The sequence below is a fragment of the Varanus komodoensis genome, unplaced genomic scaffold (genome assembly GCF_004798865.1).
Source record: "Varanus komodoensis strain SLA01 unplaced genomic scaffold, ASM479886v1 scaffold2, whole genome shotgun sequence".
Taxonomy (NCBI): Eukaryota; Metazoa; Chordata; class Lepidosauria; order Squamata; family Varanidae; genus Varanus; species Varanus komodoensis.
Window position 1 is genome coordinate 58,548,546 of NW_025335568.1, and position 17,468 is coordinate 58,566,013.

Sequence of the window (17,468 nt, forward strand, 5' to 3'; positions counted from 1 at the left end):
AGGATCTATATTTACTTCCAGTTAGCAGTCCTGAAAGCAGTCTTTCATAAACTTGGTTTATGCAATGACAGATTCAAAATTAGTAGATGGACTATTACTGCTTTCACCTGAGGCTTTGCTGGAAAGCAAAGGACATCTGATACATTTGTAACCAATTTATGTTTCTGTCCAGGAACATACCTGTAAATTGTTGGCCTGGAGCAAGAGGGAGCTCTAGGACAGAAGTCCACAAATAAAGTATTTTAACCTATGTGGCCTGGCCACATCCCACTATGATTGAGAATCCCCTATAGCTCTGTCTACGCAACCCCAAGTTCTCACATGAGTGCCTTGCTTAATAACTCTCGCTTTTCTCTATATGGGTGCTGGCAATGGCTAGTTATTTTCCATTTTCCAAGGGTTGCTTTTCAGAATAGTTTGTGGGCTTATCCTGTGTCAAATACAAGAAAATGCAGCAACACAAAGACACCCGAGACCATCCCCAAGATTAGAAAATTGCGACAGCGGAACTCCCATTTACCTATGATGCTCAGACTGAAGTTGCTACTGCTGCACACAAAGGCCACAGCATTCCGAGCACAACAGTAATAGTTCCCGTTGTCATCTGGGCTGGCGCTCTTGAGAGTCAATGTTCGTTCCTTGTTGCTGACCAAATAGTTGGTACGATCGTCTACGATCTGGGCGCCATCCCGGAACCACTGACTTGTTGGGCTATGAGACAGACAGTTTAACAACTCAGAATCAAAGCAAAAGCCAGTTCTTAACAAGCAGCTGATATATGGCCCACTGGATTCTTTCTGTCAAAATGAACAGGCCAGACATGGATGTTCTAATGAAACCAGACAAATTCAACAACTACCCCAAGATCACTTTCTTGCTCAGTCACTGCATACTTGAAATAATCTTTTTTTTGTCCCAACATGCATCACTCTACATTTGCTTATACTGAACTGCAGGACTGTACTGTTCAACTTTTCATAATGTTTAGAAGTTTACATTAGGGAGGGAGGAAGGAAGGACGGAAGGAAGGAAGGCAGAGCCAGAAGAGAGTATGAACTGTTCAGGGTATTGGCTCCTTACCGTGGATGCCCATCAATATGGCAGCGCAATGTCACTGGAGCAGAACTTTGTATATCTTCTACCCTGGCTGGGTTCTTCAAGACAACTCCCCCCGTTTCAATCCCTGCCAGAAGGGGGTGGGGTGGGGGGAAGAAAACAAAAGCCCCTTTGAAGCGCCTGCCCTTCTCCAGTACGTTGGAAATTGAACCCTCCATATATCCAATGCCAGGTGTCAAAGGGTCAGTACAGGAATGCAGTGTTGCTTCCACCTCTGCATGACTGCACTTAATCGACACTGAGAAAATACAACTGAGCTGCATTATTTGCACTGCAAACATGCATAATCCATGCTTACGTAGTGAAACTAGTCTGAGATTCAGAAACATCTCAAGATGTATTTTATGGATACCTAACACACAATGTTTTCCATTCTGCATGGCTGCCAAATCACCACTTCCCCTGGCTAGGTACTTAGGTAGCAGATATTTCAAGGGGCAAGGCTGTCAGGCTCTCCTGTTAACTGCCTTTATTTACAAATGCTTCAATCACATGTAGCACTTGCTCTTGCCTGGGAGCATCACAGGAGTCTTGGGCTTTATCCAAGCCTGACTTTGTGCTACCATTTGCCAAGTAAAGAGGTAGCAGGTGGGGGGCATTGTATGTGTTATCTGATCTCACTTCAAGGGCACAGCTGGGCTACTAATGAGGTCCTTGCATTCCTTATGGATTTGCAGCACAATTCATCAGGGGTGGGTAGGGGAGAAGAGACATGCAAGCACTGCCTGTGCCAGACGGGGGATTTACACCTGGAGTGCTAAACCCAAATGGGCAGACCAAGCAAAGCACTCTCTCCATGGCTTACATCTGTCTTCCTGCAAATCCCCTATGATCTCCTTTTAGGTTGGCCTCACCTTGATCGGAGAATAGGGTTTCATCAGGGAGCTGGCTCAGCTCAGGCGACAACTGTGCTTTTGGGAAGTACTGAACTACTGAAAAAGAGTAACAGGCACTACTCTTTTTGCAACTGGCAAGTGATTTCTTCAACTACTGGCCTCAGAGGGAATTTGCTGCTATAGCTTATGAAGTGATATTTATGAATTTCTTCTAGACCCACCTTTTCTCCATTGAATTGAAAAGAGCATGCATTGGGTTCCCAAGCAGCCACTGATCAGGAACTGCTTAGGAACTTTGGGCCAAGACAGCGACTCCATTCTTTTGTAGTGTTTTGCCTACCTGCGGGAGAACAGACGTTTCTCCGACACCGCCTTCTTTTGATTTCTGTTAAATACATGCCTGTGCCTGCTTCATTAAGAAAATGAGTGTGTGTGAGTGTGTGCAGACTGCGTGAGCATATATAAGTGTGTCTGTGATCTGGGTGAAATAACTACAGGTACATGCTTTAAGGCATGCATCTGTGTAAGATGTATGTATACGTGTATATGTGTGTATACATGTTAGTGTGGAATTGATTACAAATGTGGCATTTGTGTAACTATGCAGATTGGCATCCAATGACAAAAATCCTACTTGTAGCTTACACCATTTATTTATTTATTTGGAATGTTTGTATGCTGTCCCAAATACTTCATACCATAATTCACACTGTTGTGCAATTCTTGAATCTTCCCCCATACAAAGAGCATGAAATGTTTCTTCAGGCAGTTTAGCCAAAAAATATTCTCTTAATAATGACCCCATAACAACGAATCCTTTGGAGAGTATCAGCATTAGTAACATATTCATAGTAATATTTAAATAATGGAGTGTCCCTGATATTGAAGCTTCCTGGAGGATTTAGAGCCTAAATACTCACTGTACTAAAAAAAAAAACTGCCATTAAGTAAGAAATTTCATTGGCTTCCAGAGTTCCCCCACCAGCAACATGAGAACTTGCACCTTGCTTCTACAAGCTTCAATTAAGAAGGCTGTAAATCCTGGCCAGATATTACCTACAATACCACTATATAATGACATGCCCTTCCCAAGCAGGCCATCCTGATCATACAATGCTGTCTTCCAGGCAAGACCTTTCTCTTTCAGTATTTAGGGCAGATTCCAAAATGGCTCATGTGAGGAGACTATCTTTTGTGCTTCTCCTCCTCCACCTTTCATTGACCAGGTCTGTCTGTAGAAGTGGCAAAACATGGGTGAATTAACCCATGATTTCCCACAGTGTATACTGGGCACATTCCACAGCCCTTCTGAATATTTTTTTTAAAGACTCACTTTCTGAGTCATTTCTTTAATTGGAATCCTATTATTGATTCAGAGTTAGGCCAACCTAAAAGGAGCCGTGGGGACTGTGGAATGTCATGCCATAGTTACATGTGAACAACTACATTATATCAGACTGGATTAAACACTGTTAACATCACACCAAGCAAGTCCAATTTGTAACCAAGACGCTCACACTTTATGTTGAAAGAGGCATTTGTTGTCTGTGCTTCTTCTCCAGTCACTACATTCCTGGCCACACACTGGAAGTTTCCACTGTCTTGTTGCCGATCAACAGAGGTGAACTGAAGATTGCTCCCTTCCTTGAATCGGCGTTCTGTGTCTTGAACAGGGACACCATTTTGTAGCCACTCAAACGCAATATCACTTGGCTCTTCCACTTCACAGCGCAAGATAGCACTACGACCATGCAAGGCATCCTGTGAGTATGGTTCCTTGGTGAAGGTTATCTTAGCCTGAGCTCCAACAGCTGAACAAAAGAAAAAGAAGACAAGACGCTATCAGTGGATGCACGGGGAGGGGAGGGGAGGGGAGGGGAGGGGGGCCCACCACCTTATGGCGGGAATGTCTCACCACATTATGGGGAGGAAGAGAAGAAACTCAACCACAACTACATACATACTAAATTGGGAAGCGTGCAGAAAAGGGTATCTGAAATGATCTTTGGGTTGCAGCAACTCCCATATGAGGAAAGTTACAAAAGCTGAGATTGCTTAACTTAAAACAAAGTGAATAAACGCAGACATGACAGAGGTGGACAGAATAATGGATGGTGTAAAGACAGTAAAATAGGAGATTTTTTTCCCTCTCCCATAACACTAGAACCTAGAACGAGGAAAATGACTGGTGGGACTTCCAGGACAGATAAAGGAGGCACATACTCACAGAGCACATAATTAACCTATGGAATCCAATTCCATGCAATACAGTGATGGCCACCAATCTGAGAAGGTGATGAATTGCTACTAGTCCTTCTGGTTAGATCAGCTCCCTCCACTATCAGAGGCAGTGCAGCTTGGTCCACCAGTTGCTGGGGGCATTTGAGCAGGAGGGTGGGGGCAGCTGTTTTGCCACTGTGTGAAAACTATGCTGAACTAGAGGAGCCACCATGGCTCCTCTTATATTCCTATGCATTTAGTCAGTCATATATAGTTTTATAATCCTAAGAATCTCAGTAGTCATTATAAAGAGGAACCAAATGTCTAATCCTTAGGATGATGAAAACCATTTAAAATTGCTTTTACACTGTATTTCTACTTCTACAATGTCCCCCAAAGCTTCATTTCTTTTTAGTAACAATAAGAGCTGAGCTATTAGAAGAATCTTCTGGAGCACACTTGCCACAGGCAGTGGACTGGGCCCAACAAGGCTGATGTCCAATAAGCTATTCTCAAATTAGAGTGAGACATTCTTTGAAAATGTTAAACTCCAACCTCTAAAGTCTGACCATAAAAACTATGTTGAGCCACTTTTTATGATACTTTTCTAATAGCCTTTCATTTAGCAAGCCACCAACACTTTTTGAGAGCATTCTGTCATCCCTGAAACTATGTTCTATCTGCAAGATAATCTATCATTATATCTTGCCTTTCAAGTATGGCATTTATATAAAGGGAAGGCCATACAAGTACAAACTTAGCTAGGGCATATAAATTGACCAGGAACTCTCAGAAAATTTTAATCTAAACACAAAGACCCCCCTTACCCACTCCCCACCAAACCAGGGTACAATCATCAACTGTCTAGGATGCTGGACAACACTGTTGTAATATGAAACCCACCCGAAGGCATTCTATTCTAACTTGTGAATTCAGAATGGAATACTTTTATGTGGAAAGAAGAGTTTTATTGTTAATATATACCTTAACAAGGCCCTGAAGCGCTTATGAGGTGGCCACCACCTGGACACCAAAACTGAGAACTGCTGGACTAAACAGCAGGACCCTTTATAAGCTAAGCTATAAAGCCACGGCGCCATAACTGGACTGTAAAATTGCTCTCTTATACTGGTTGGATCACAAACTTATGGAACAGAAGCCCCCAGTTCATGCATGTGGATTATACTACAAGAAGCCATAGACTTATTCAGATCCTGCAAAGTGAACTGCAACCGCAAGATCATTCTTCTCTGCATGATCATTTCAGATGCAACTATATGAGTTTTCAAGAAAATTTTGAACTGGAAAAGTCTGTGAGAACTATATAGTTTAAGACTGTGTATGCACTTGTGTGGGTATGGATGTATATTTCAAATATATCTTTAATGCACATGATTACTAGGGATGGTTACCTGAGAAAAACCCTCTTAATTGTGGCTTTGAAACTGCCCAATTTGTTATATTACTGCTTAATTTTCTGGAAGGATGCATGTTCTGTCTCAAATCACTGCAAGCAGAGTCAGCCCCACAAGGCAGGATCTTGTGGGATGGAGAAAGGTTTTGCTAAGAAAGTTAGAAAGTTTATGTTCTCATTATGAAAAGCAGAAAGTGAACACGGCAACTAGAAAGATGTATATGCTGTGGTACTGGAGAAGAGATATGTAAACTTTTCAACAATTTGAAGAGGTCCACAAGAAATAAAGGACATTACTGGAAAGAGGTGGTAGTGGAAGCCTGGCTGGTATATTATTTCTTTGACAAGCCAGAGAGCTCCATGCCATGTGACAGGACAGGGTGTGCGTGACGAGCACAGCAGGACAGGGTGTGATCTCAAGAGTATGTGCAAAAAGATCTGGAGTAAGAGAAAATCACCAATCACTAGTGATGTCACAGGCCCAAACCATTTCCTCCATAGCAATGGAAAGTGTCTGGGGGAAAGCACGTTTTCCTGGCAATAGCATTTTAAATTTAGAATACGAGGAAAATATGGCTTCTTTGGAAATGTTTCCCCACGAATGTGTCTGGATCTCAGAGATGACTGTGCAGCTTAATGGAAAGGTTTTTTTTGATTCTCCTGGATCAATTAAAATATAGTGCATTTGTCACATTCACTACAAAAAACCAAAAGGGAGAAAATGATTATTACCCTTTATTGCACTGGAATGGGTTCGGGTCATTCTTCAGAATCTGAAAAATCAATCTCAGCAATTCAACTGGTCAGAACTGTGACCTTTAAAACCCACTAAAGCGTCATTCTATCACAGCAACAGTGTTCAAGAACCATTCTTTAGTTCAGAATGTAAGCTCTGCAAATTCCATTTGTTCCTCACTGGGGGTCCATCATTTTGTGGATACCTGGAACAAGCTAACCTGAAGCTCATGTGTTTTAACGTTTTCAAAGGACAGCCATGGAAAAGAGGGAAGGGGCTGACATTTCTGCACATATAAATGCCCTTTGAAGAAAATTTACTGAAAATCAGTGCTTTGATCTGGCCAATAAACAGATATAAAGCAGGAATGGGCACAGCCTATGGCTCTTTTCTTCAGCTGCTGCGGTAAAAATCTGTGCAGGAAAGCTACAGGAAAGTCATGCAAAGCAGATGTTTTCAAGGCAAATCAAAACTGAATGTTTTCTTTGTACCTTTGCACAGCAATGCAAGATGCTCATGATGGACACTACACAATCCTTGACAGATACGTAGATCTATGCTCACAATAATTCCAGAACCAGTGCAAGGAGCACCATCTTTTTGTCTAGATTTGCTTCTTGAGAAAAAAGAGAAGTGGCCAGGCAAAACTGTGGCAATGAGTCAACACATCTCTGCTCTCCATCAGGCCAATTATGCAGATGACCCTGCAGGATCAGAGGGAGGGCTGTTTAAAGCATCCTCTGGTACAAGATGGAGAGGAATTATATGATGGGTGCAGGTAAGGTATCAGGGAAGTGCAGTGCTATCAACATTTCCCAGCAGTAAAGGAGGAGACAGGTCTAGACAAAGTTATTTTTAAGGAGCAATAAATCTCATCTATTATTTGCATGGAGCCTATCTAATATAGAAAACTTATACAACCTTGCTTTTTTCACACCCTTGATGATCCTCTGAAGTGGGTCGCTGAGAATAGACTAAAGTCCTTACTCTCTGGTTGTTATTTTCTAGTAGGCTTATCTTAGCATTTGTCAAGAGCAATCTTTTGATTACAGATTTAAGAAATTGAACTCCATTCTGCTACCACTCCATTATGGGTCACCCTGACGTCCCTGGTTTTAATCTCTAATTAGACTAAGTTTTAATAATGTGATAAAGGAGTCGGGTACACTGAACGCAATAATTTTGAAGAAAAAAAGCACTACTCTGATCAGATGTCATTCAAAATGTTTTAATGTTTTAATAAATAAAATGTTTTAATAAATAAATAAATAAATAAATAAATAAATAAAATACTATCTTCTATCTAGGGTAAGATACAAGCAAAAGCCAGAAAGACGAGGATGGCAAGTACCAATAAAATAGCGTTAGCTCCAGGTTATAAGGACCCTCAGCAACATGGGGGGGGGGGAGTTCCAGTTTTTTGGACCCCTGTTATATCTCCCCTCCACCAGAAAGATGCACCACGTAACTCACTGGATAGCAAGTAGGGGCAGCAGCCACCTATCGCAAAAAGAGCAGATAAGAGAGTTTCAAGCAATAGCAGGTGTACACACTGGAGACAGAGAAGGAGACATTTTGTGTCTCAAGAGGCAAGGGTGCCACATTAAAGAGGTGCCCCGATCTTACTACCATCCACAGAAAGAGAGCAGGTGATAGAAGTAAATGTGGTTCCTCCGTGAGGGCAAGGAATTGCAGTGAGGGTTGATTCTTCCTGGGCCTCAGCTGCTAGACATTAACTAACTAGCCAATTCCTCATTTTAAAAAATCATAACAATTTCTTCAAGTCAGTTTGTTAAGCAGTGACCATGAAAGATGGCATGTGCCTTTTCTCTTTTCCTTCCAGAGTAGTGGAGACCTGAATGGAAACACCTTAACCAGGGGTCCTCAAACTTTTTCTAAAGGGGGCCAGTTGACAGGTGCCAGTGGTGGACATGGGCCGCAAGGCGGTGGGGGGGAGGGCGTGCGTGAAGAGGGAGCTGCGGAGCAAGGCACCGGGTTGCTCGTGAGGAGACTGAGTCCAAAATGACCTCCTTGCAAGCAAGTTGCCTCCAGGGGCACACAATGAGGGACCGGCTTGCTCACGAGGAGATCATTTTCTCTGAGCTAGTCCAAAACGACCTCCTCGCAAGCAAGCCACACATCTGCATGCGCAAAACCTGTGGGGCAGGCCAGTTAAATGGGCATGGTGGACCGGATCCAGCCCATGGGTCTTAGTTTGAGGACCCATAACCTTAACAGTCACAGGAATAAATGCTTTGCCTATACAAGCCACAATCTTGGTAGAATACAATTAGTTATCTTGTTTCTATTCCAAGTGTGTCCATAGACATGATGCCAAGTTACGAATAAATGTAGGAGCAGATTTCTCAAGTTCACAACAAAATGCATGCACTAACCCCACCCTGACCTGAGAACTAACTTGTCATTCTTATAACAATATTAGTGTTAATAACCAGTGTAATAAATGTGCATGGTGATAAGCTTCTGCCAGTATCATTCAATTAAATCAGCTATTATTTGGTGATGTATCTGGAACCTTAATCAGCACAAGAGCTTGACTTGGCAATACAGATGGGATCGTAGCCAAGAGGACAGTCTTTGGTGCTATAGTGTGTCCCAAGTTGCTATTCCCCTTACAGCAGGAAGGAAGCAGAGTTCTAATGGTATGAATGAGTGACTGCAGCTGGAATGGAGAGACAGGAAAAGGATCAATGAAAGTATGAATGGCAGGAAGCAAAGGCTGTACAACTTCTACCTCATCAAATATCCACACCTGGGACTCCTCAGTCACACTGCTGAAATGGAGACAGCAGATGGGTCACATGGCCAGTTCTGAGGGAACATGCCCACTGACAACACTGCGCATACCTAGCAGAATCAGACCAGCTCCCTACCTGGGATATTGCACAGTCAGTACTCCCAAAGCCAGATTCTACAAATATCTGCACATTTTTACACTCCTCAGGTTACAAGCTGGCTACAGAAAGGGAAACAAAGGACAATTCAACAGTTGCTGCTCCCCATCTGATTCAGTCCCCAAGAATGAGCTCTCACGTGGAATGAGGCCAAAGCAGCTTGGAATTTCAGGGTCAATCAGATGCGACACATATGTTAAGAGGCTTATACCTAAACTACTCATCATTTTAAAAGAGGAAAGTACAAAACATAAGCAACCACTACTGTTCCTGCTCCACAGCTTCTTACACCAAGGGAGTTTGGTGTGATGTTAGCGAACCAGCTTATGAACACAAAAGGTTCTGAAATTATAAATACTGAGAAGAGAAGAAGTGCATGCAGGCAATTTCAAATTACTTAGCACTAGAAATGTTGGGTATCTAACTCTTTAGAAACAGCTGGTGAAGAGCAGCAGCTAACTTCTTTCTTCCTCTTCACTTCCTTCCATTTTGGTACTTGACAAGCAGCCTGATCCTTCTAACACACAGCTGTCTAGTTTCTTAAGAAACAGACCCCTCATTTCAAAACCAGATATATGCATCTCTTGCACACACTCCTCCTCCCACAGGAACTGATAGTAAACATGTGTGTTCTGGAGAACAGTCAGGCCATAATTTACATCTCCCAACTGTTCTAAGACCGCCAGCCACTGCCATCCTCTTTAAAGGGCTGCTCTGGCCATTACTTTGTTTCACCTCCAGTTAGTTCTCTGCCATTCATCTCCAGGATAATCTTGCTCTTTCCTTGCGTCTTTTCAGAGCTTAGACAGATTTCTCAACTGGGAATGGAAAATGTGTGTTTGGGGCAAGGAAGTTATCAGCTATATCTACAACTGTGGTCTGCTCATTGGTTCAACACACTGAATGACTATTATCATTTAACAAATTAAGAGACAAAGACTCTTTCTCAGATTTTATGAAACTCGAATTTAAACACTGATTGTGCTCACTCCCCTCTTTCCCCTGTAGTTGTACTGTTTGTTGTATATTGCTAACAACTTAAAGGTTACTATCAGGTTACTGAAAGGCATATAAATTTGAAAATAAACAAACAATTCAGGGACAGTATTCCTTGCATTTCACAAAGCATACCCATTTTGATTTCAGCACTGGCTGAATATCCCCTGTACTGAAATGATGCCCCTATTTCCAGTATTACAAGAATTACCACTCTGCAATTCAAATATCTATTCCATCCATCTTCTATGCCTACACCTCATATTTAACACCTACATATTTAAAGGCCTTACCATTATAGGAATATTATGTGTTTTGATGTTATCACATCCTTGCAAGCTCCACTACAGGTTTTCCCATATTCCCAATGTACAGTTTATACCTACTGTTACGCAGCAATAGTTGTTAGTTTTATTATGGCTTCATATGTACTGAATTCAGAAGGAGCCTTTAAGTTCTGTTTACTCCAAGAATGCAAGGTCAGATATTCTCCTGCGTGCATGAAAAATGGGCCAAAGGAATTTGATTGCATATAATTTCACCAATGCTGCCTGTGCCTTTTAACTGACTCAGATGGTCCATCCAACTCAGTATCAACACGGTTTGGACAGGACTCCTTCCGAGCCCAACTTGGAGATACCACTGATCCAACTTGAAATTTACTTGCTCTACCACTGAGCTACAGTCCCTCCCCTAGATTATTTATTCTATATCCTACTTGCAGATTTTCAATTTTCTGAGCTGTTTATTCACAGAATTGGGGTCTTTGGTTGTTTTTGTTAATCCCTTTGTTTTCAATGGTAGTGTGACCTTCAGATAAGCAACCTACTGTGCATATGCCTTATTGTTTCCCTCATGTGGTACAGGGCTTTGCAAAACCTAAAAAATATTTTCCACAGCCACACATCACTCAGGGAATGTATCTTACTTTACAGGCTTGATGCCCAAGGCCACAGTTGAAGCAAATCATAATCACCCTCATTCTTTCCTCTCACTCCTTTTTTAAAATTCCTAAGTTTCTTTCCCCTGCTCACTACAATCACAAATGTGAATTTTAAAAAGTTTCCACACCTCCCTGCCAGACAAAGTATGTTATATATAAATGAAACTAACCCCCCTCCCCCCACAGGCGGCACAACCTGCAGATGAAACTAAAATAGCAGGCAACAGAAGATAGCAATCAGGTGTCCCTTACCTCTGCCTAGCTGTGACTGTACTGCAGGGGTCCTCAAACTTTTCCACCAGGGGGCCAATTGAAAGGTGCTGGGCATGGGCTGGAAAGGAGGTGCCGGCAGTGCGTGCAGGGCAGTGCGTGCAGGGTAGTGTGGGTGGGCACGTGTGGTGAGGGGAGGCAAGGCGTGGGCGGGCACATGCCACAAGGCAGGTGCACAAGGCCGCGGCTTGCTCACTTGGAGATCATCTTCTACGAGAGAGCAAACCGCTGCCTCCCCGCACACAGGCGAGGTGGGCAGCAGCGGGCGCACGCATGGGCAAGGGCGCAGTGTGTCCCAATGGGCGTGGCAGGCCGGATCCAGCCCCCAGGCCGTAGCCAGAGGACCCATGCTGTTTTGGTGAAGTTTTGCTTGTAATATTAGTCAGAGCCTTCTGTTTTGAAACACCCAGAAGCAGAGTTCAGCTATAGTCAGGTGACACACACTGATCTCAGAATGTGCCTGTAGCTCATTCATCAGGGACGGATGCAGGCACATCAAATGACATGTCACTAAGTAGACTAATCAGCTTGACTGCATAAAGAATACATGATTTATTACAAGTTTTATGGAGTTGTCCTAGTGTACAATAATGTCTGAAGCAAGTTTTTTGTGAAATAGAATAGCACTGAATTTTCATTAATATTCTTTAACTGCTATCCCAAAAAGAATCAGGTGTATTTGACTGCTAAACTCTTGATGGTTACAAATATTGTGTTGGCAAAATACCAGAAATCTGTAACTATACCAGGTACTAGGGAATGGTTATTTGAAGTACTAAAATGAATTAGTATGGATACAGTGACAGAACTGAACCATAATGGAAATGGACTAATGCTCCAAACAGGCTTTTTCTTAAAATGAAACACTGGAATGAAGTTTTTGTATGAAGTAGCTTAGACCACAATCAGAATGCTTAGGCCAGACTGCTGAGAACTGCAGTGTGTTGCACTGAACCATATATCTTATTAGGACAGGATAAATTGGTTCAATGCTTGACTGTAAACATTTACTGATTCCTCAACCTAATTCCTGTTTATAGTAAAAAAAAAAATGCATTGCCATAGAGCAACTTTTTCTAGAAATCTGAAAATTTGATGACACCAATAGAAATGTGATTGTTTGGAGACTGAAAATGACCTCAATTCAGATGAACAGTTGGGTAAGTTTAAGGTAAGTTTAAGTTTAAATAACTAAAGACATTTGTTTGAAAATTCCCCACTCAAGATGGCAGTCTCATTCCTCATCAAGGGAGAAGTTTAAATGTTACAGAGGTTCCCAACAAAGTTGGATTATGCCAGTTTGGTACACAAATCACGTTTTGCAGTATGTATGAACTGCACTGTCAGCTCTCAAACCACCAATATTTTAACAGGGCTCTATTTTATCACCTTTCTTAGGTATTAAACCACCAAATTTCAATAGATGGGTACAACTGATGTTGCAGCTCCTATTTTTGCAACATCAGTTGTACCCACCACTTAATAAGACTGAAAAGAGAAAAGAAAGTTTGTATACCCAAAAAGATTTGATACTATAGAAAACCCAAAACATAATATGTAGGAATTGACAAAGAGGAAGGATGTAAAACATACGCAGTCAAGAAGAAAGCAGCTAACTGTTCCCATCTCTGACATCTCTTCTGAGCCAACAAACAATGCAACACATTTCCCACCAGCTTGGTTTAGCCTTAAATGTAGGTCCCAACCATTTTCTCTGCAATTCTATGCATATTTACTTCAGAGTAAGTTCCACTGGATTCAGTGACCTTAATCACACAGCACAACAGCCCACCATGGCTTAATTTACCAACAGGAGTTGTGTCATGCCAGGTGCCTGCACGGACTATGTTTTATGGTACTCAAGGGAGCCCAGTTAGCCATGACTTGTCACGTAACGTCAACCCAGGTAGCAGGGGTTATTTGATGGTTATACAATTGTCAAAGAACCCATGCCTTGCTAAAGGGTATTTGGGAACTGTCTAAACCACCAACTACTCTGCTGCCTGGGGGTTTGCTTATACAGTGTGACAAGGTAGATGTTTACAGACACCATGCTAAAATGGTTCCTCACATGCTCTTGTGGATTAACCCACAGTGGGCTCTCATGATGGACAAACAGGCCCAAGTAAATATACAATTGAAGTATGCTTCAATTATGAAAGGCCTAAAGACCTTCCAACACTGGTGTGGGAACCTGTGACCTTTCAGTTGTAGCCCTCATAGGGCTGAGGTCCAATCAGCCCTAGATAGCACAGTGTAGAATTAGTGATGGACAATGGGAATTGCAGTTCAACAACATCTGAAAGACTACAGTTTACTGCTCCAATATAAGCCTTTTCCCAAGGGAGGATTCACCAGGAATCGACCACTGTCCTTGTTATGGTGCATTGTATTGGGAGAACTGGAACAAACAACATGTCCCAAGCGTAGTAGGGATAATTCTGGAAAATAGTACCTTAGTAAAAGAATTGACCAGACAATGAATGAGCCCAACCACATGACAAACTCCCTTCACACACACATCAAATCCCATATTGCTTGCCAGTATTCCTTGAGAAAATTTTTCTTCCAACATATAGAAAAGATCTATTTCTCTTATCCTGGTGACAGAGGAATACCAGAGGCAATTTCCATCATCAGCTGCTGCACACCCATAATAATGACTTACAATGATGCCCTGTTTATCCATCAATTCTCAGCAGCTGTTGCCTAAACAACAAAGGCTGTTTAAGTATCTCAAGGCTACATAGCAAACAGAAACATATGTTCCTATATTAAGATACATATGCAAAATTAGCAATGCACCATATCAATTTCACTGCAAATTTTAACGCACCAAATGTTTGCTATCTAATACAGTAAGAGAAATTAAAAATAAAGGATAACAGAAAGATATGGTCCTTGCAATACATGTTAGTTCACATACTCTCAAATTGTTAACCATTGACTACAAAATATTGACTGTATTATTAACCATACAGGGATCTTATTAGGTATATTCATATCTTCATACATGACATACATTATCTTAAAAGCTTATCTTTAAAATAAGCTTGCTGTTTCATTAGGGAATCTTAACTTGATCCAAACTCTGTATTTCAGTCCTCTTTTAACCCACTTACCCCATTTATCTAATTAGAAATTTCCTATTTTAAGTGCAATTCTGCTAGATTTTCTGGGCAAGATTCTATTTACACAGGATAACTTTTTAGAGTGCTTTGGCCAACATATATGCAAGAGGCATATAGCCCAAGAGGTCCTGTAGCCATTTTTAATTTCAAAAGACAGAATAAGAACATAAAGTTAAATAAGTTTCAACATTAAAACTACAGGTCAGGCTTAGGAATAATGAGATCTGAAAGTAAAATGTGGAAGACTTTTTTATTTAATCAATATTTTAATATGTTTTAATATTGAATTGTATTATTGTATTTTATTAATTTGCAGCCAGAGTGGGTCGTCAATTTATTTATGCTGTTAGCCATCCAGAGACGTTAGCAATTGGACAGCATACAAATTTTATAAACAAATAAAGACTTTCACCTGCATTTTTATGGCAACAGAACATTATGCAATCATATACACTTAACTAGAAAGAATTAGTGGAACTAGAACTAAAAAATACAAAACTTTAATCTCAGTGGTGCTTTTTAATGAACAGCATAAGTTGATGACACTGACAGCCAAAATAATGTTCATCTATGCTGTAATGGGAATAATGGGATTCTTCAACAATACATCAGGGATTTTTTTAATGAGAAGGTTAATTGTGGCAGACAAGCTTTCCCAAGGTGAGTTTGTCCATCACTACCAATCTTTCCCTGTTTGGTGAATCTTGCTGGAAACAATGCTGGACATTGTCAGGATACTCTTTCACTTCCCAAAGCATCAGATCCAACCAACTTTGACCAGCATTGCATAGAAACAAAAGGATTATGCAAGAATATGACTCTGACTTCTCTGCAGAAAGAATTCCCTGAAGATAAAAAGCTGGAAATCCACTATGCTACAGAAATCTTTCTTTTAAAGAGACTTTGAAAGATGCAAACTAATTGCAGAAGAAACATCCCACACTTCAGCTTGAAGGATATGCACAAGAACACCAGGTTCCCATGGCAAACATGCAGATGATGAAGTCCTTGATGGGTAAGCCAGGATATGAACAAACTTCACACCCACACGCAGTCCCCTTGTTTCTCCTTTTACACAAAGAAGTGATCAAGCGAACAAGCCCAGAAAACCTGGGCTATTGTGTTCAAATGGAGAATGAATTCACAGTAGCTAGGATTCACAAGCTAACTTTAAACCATAATTTTAACTAATGCCAGCTTGACTGGAAGCCACTGGGCTTTCTCTGCGGTGGCGCCCAATCTATGGAATGTGCTCCCCAGAGAGGTCCGCCTGGCGCTGTTGTTATTTGTTTTTCGGCGCCAGGCGAAGACCTTTTTATTTAAGCGTCATTTTAATTGTTAACAGTATTTATTTTATCTGGCCAGGGCAACTTCTTTTATACTGTTATTTATTTTATAATGTTATTTTTATATTGTCACTTTAGTAATTTTCTTCATATTGTGAGACGCCCCGAGGCTTCGGTGAATGGGGCGGCATATAAATGTCTTAATAAATAAATTAACCATAGCTCAACAATTCAGGAATAATATGAAACTATGGTTAAAATGAGCTTCTTGGTTTATTTGCTCCCTCATGCAAAGGGAAAAACAAAGAGGTGGCATGTGGAAAAGCACTACATAATAAAATATTCTTTTAGGCTCTGCAAAATAGCTTTGTAGATCATTTCAAAGTATTATCCAGAGCCATCATGGGGTGGGTGATGGATGGAGCAGTGGAGGAAGAATTAAATACAACATCCGTTGCACACACTGCTTGCCGTAGACATATAGAGGGGAATAGCCATTTCTCTCCTTGTAGAATCAAGGAAAAGGCAGTTACAAGCACCTATTTCCTGTCCTACAACAAATTACACTAAGTTCAGCAAGACAGAACACTGCTTGTGTTCACACTGCTTACATAAGTAATGAAGTGTGCAACCTTCTAATATAAACAGTTTTCTTCCTCAGCCCATCTCCGAAATAAACCATTGCCCCTTGTACTCAGTTCCTTGGGGCAGAAGCTGTCTGATCTATTTTTCCTACATGGGGTGTGTGTGTGTGTGTGTGTGTGTGTGTGTGTGCGGTGTGTGTGTGTGGGGGAGGGATTCTGTGAGAGAGAAAAACTTAAGTCTGGAACTGACCTTGAATTAAAACTGGGCTTGCATGAAAATAAGAATTAATATAAGCAATTAGTGCAAGCAAAATACTCCAGCATTTTGTTACAATGTAGACTTAACAGCTAAGGTTTAAATGGCTAAGGGTACTTCCAGCACAGGTAAAGTCAATGTCATCTATATTACTTCTTAGTAAAGACCATTCTATACTGTTTTCTATGCAGACATTTACAATACTGTTCAGAGGAAAATCTCACCATCTCAACCTGTAAGGCAGACATTGGCCATGCCTCCTCATCATGTTAAACCACCCTGTGGAGTTTTTTCCTTTTTCTTCCTTTCCTTTCCTTTTCCTTTCCTTTTTGAGCCTCAGAAAAATCCCAATTTCTATTACTTCCAGAAAATTTCCAGAAAACTGTGCAATTGTGTTCATTTTTGAGTGTGTTTATGTCAGTGCACTCTTATAGCTACTCTGATCACCTTCCTCACCTTACAGTTTTAGCTGGAAAAGGAAGTGACAAAGTGAAATAGGTAACACACCTAGAAACAGACAAGTCAAGACCACATATATGCCACTTTATGCACAGTTGCTAGGGATCCATTGCTGAGTCAACTGAAAAGCACCCAACAAGTAGGAAAGCGGTAAAAGCAAAGACACCAAGATACACCCAGTTAACAATGCAATCCTCTCAGTTTTAAGTGATGAAATATTACTTCTCCATATCTCCCAGTATTTCAACATTTCCTCAAATATCCAGCTAGTCCAGAAGCTGGATATTAGCTATTAGACATCAGTTC

General features: G+C 41.2%; 1 protein-coding gene across 1 annotated transcript in view; it reads right to left on the minus strand.

Moving 5' to 3' along the window:
* Positions 1-6,349, minus strand: part of PTK7 (protein tyrosine kinase 7 (inactive)) — a 32,543-nt gene extending 26,194 nt beyond the window's left edge. Inside the window, exons 1-4 of the mRNA XM_044428971.1 lie at positions 6,319-6,349; positions 3,470-3,763; positions 1,081-1,183; positions 521-711 (exon numbers count right to left, since the gene is read on the minus strand). Of these exons, the coding sequence (XP_044284906.1) occupies positions 521-711; positions 1,081-1,183; positions 3,470-3,763; positions 6,319-6,349 (619 nt within the window). The remainder of the gene's footprint in view (positions 1-520; positions 712-1,080; positions 1,184-3,469; positions 3,764-6,318) is intronic.
* Between the last annotated feature and the right edge of the window lie 11,119 nt (positions 6,350-17,468).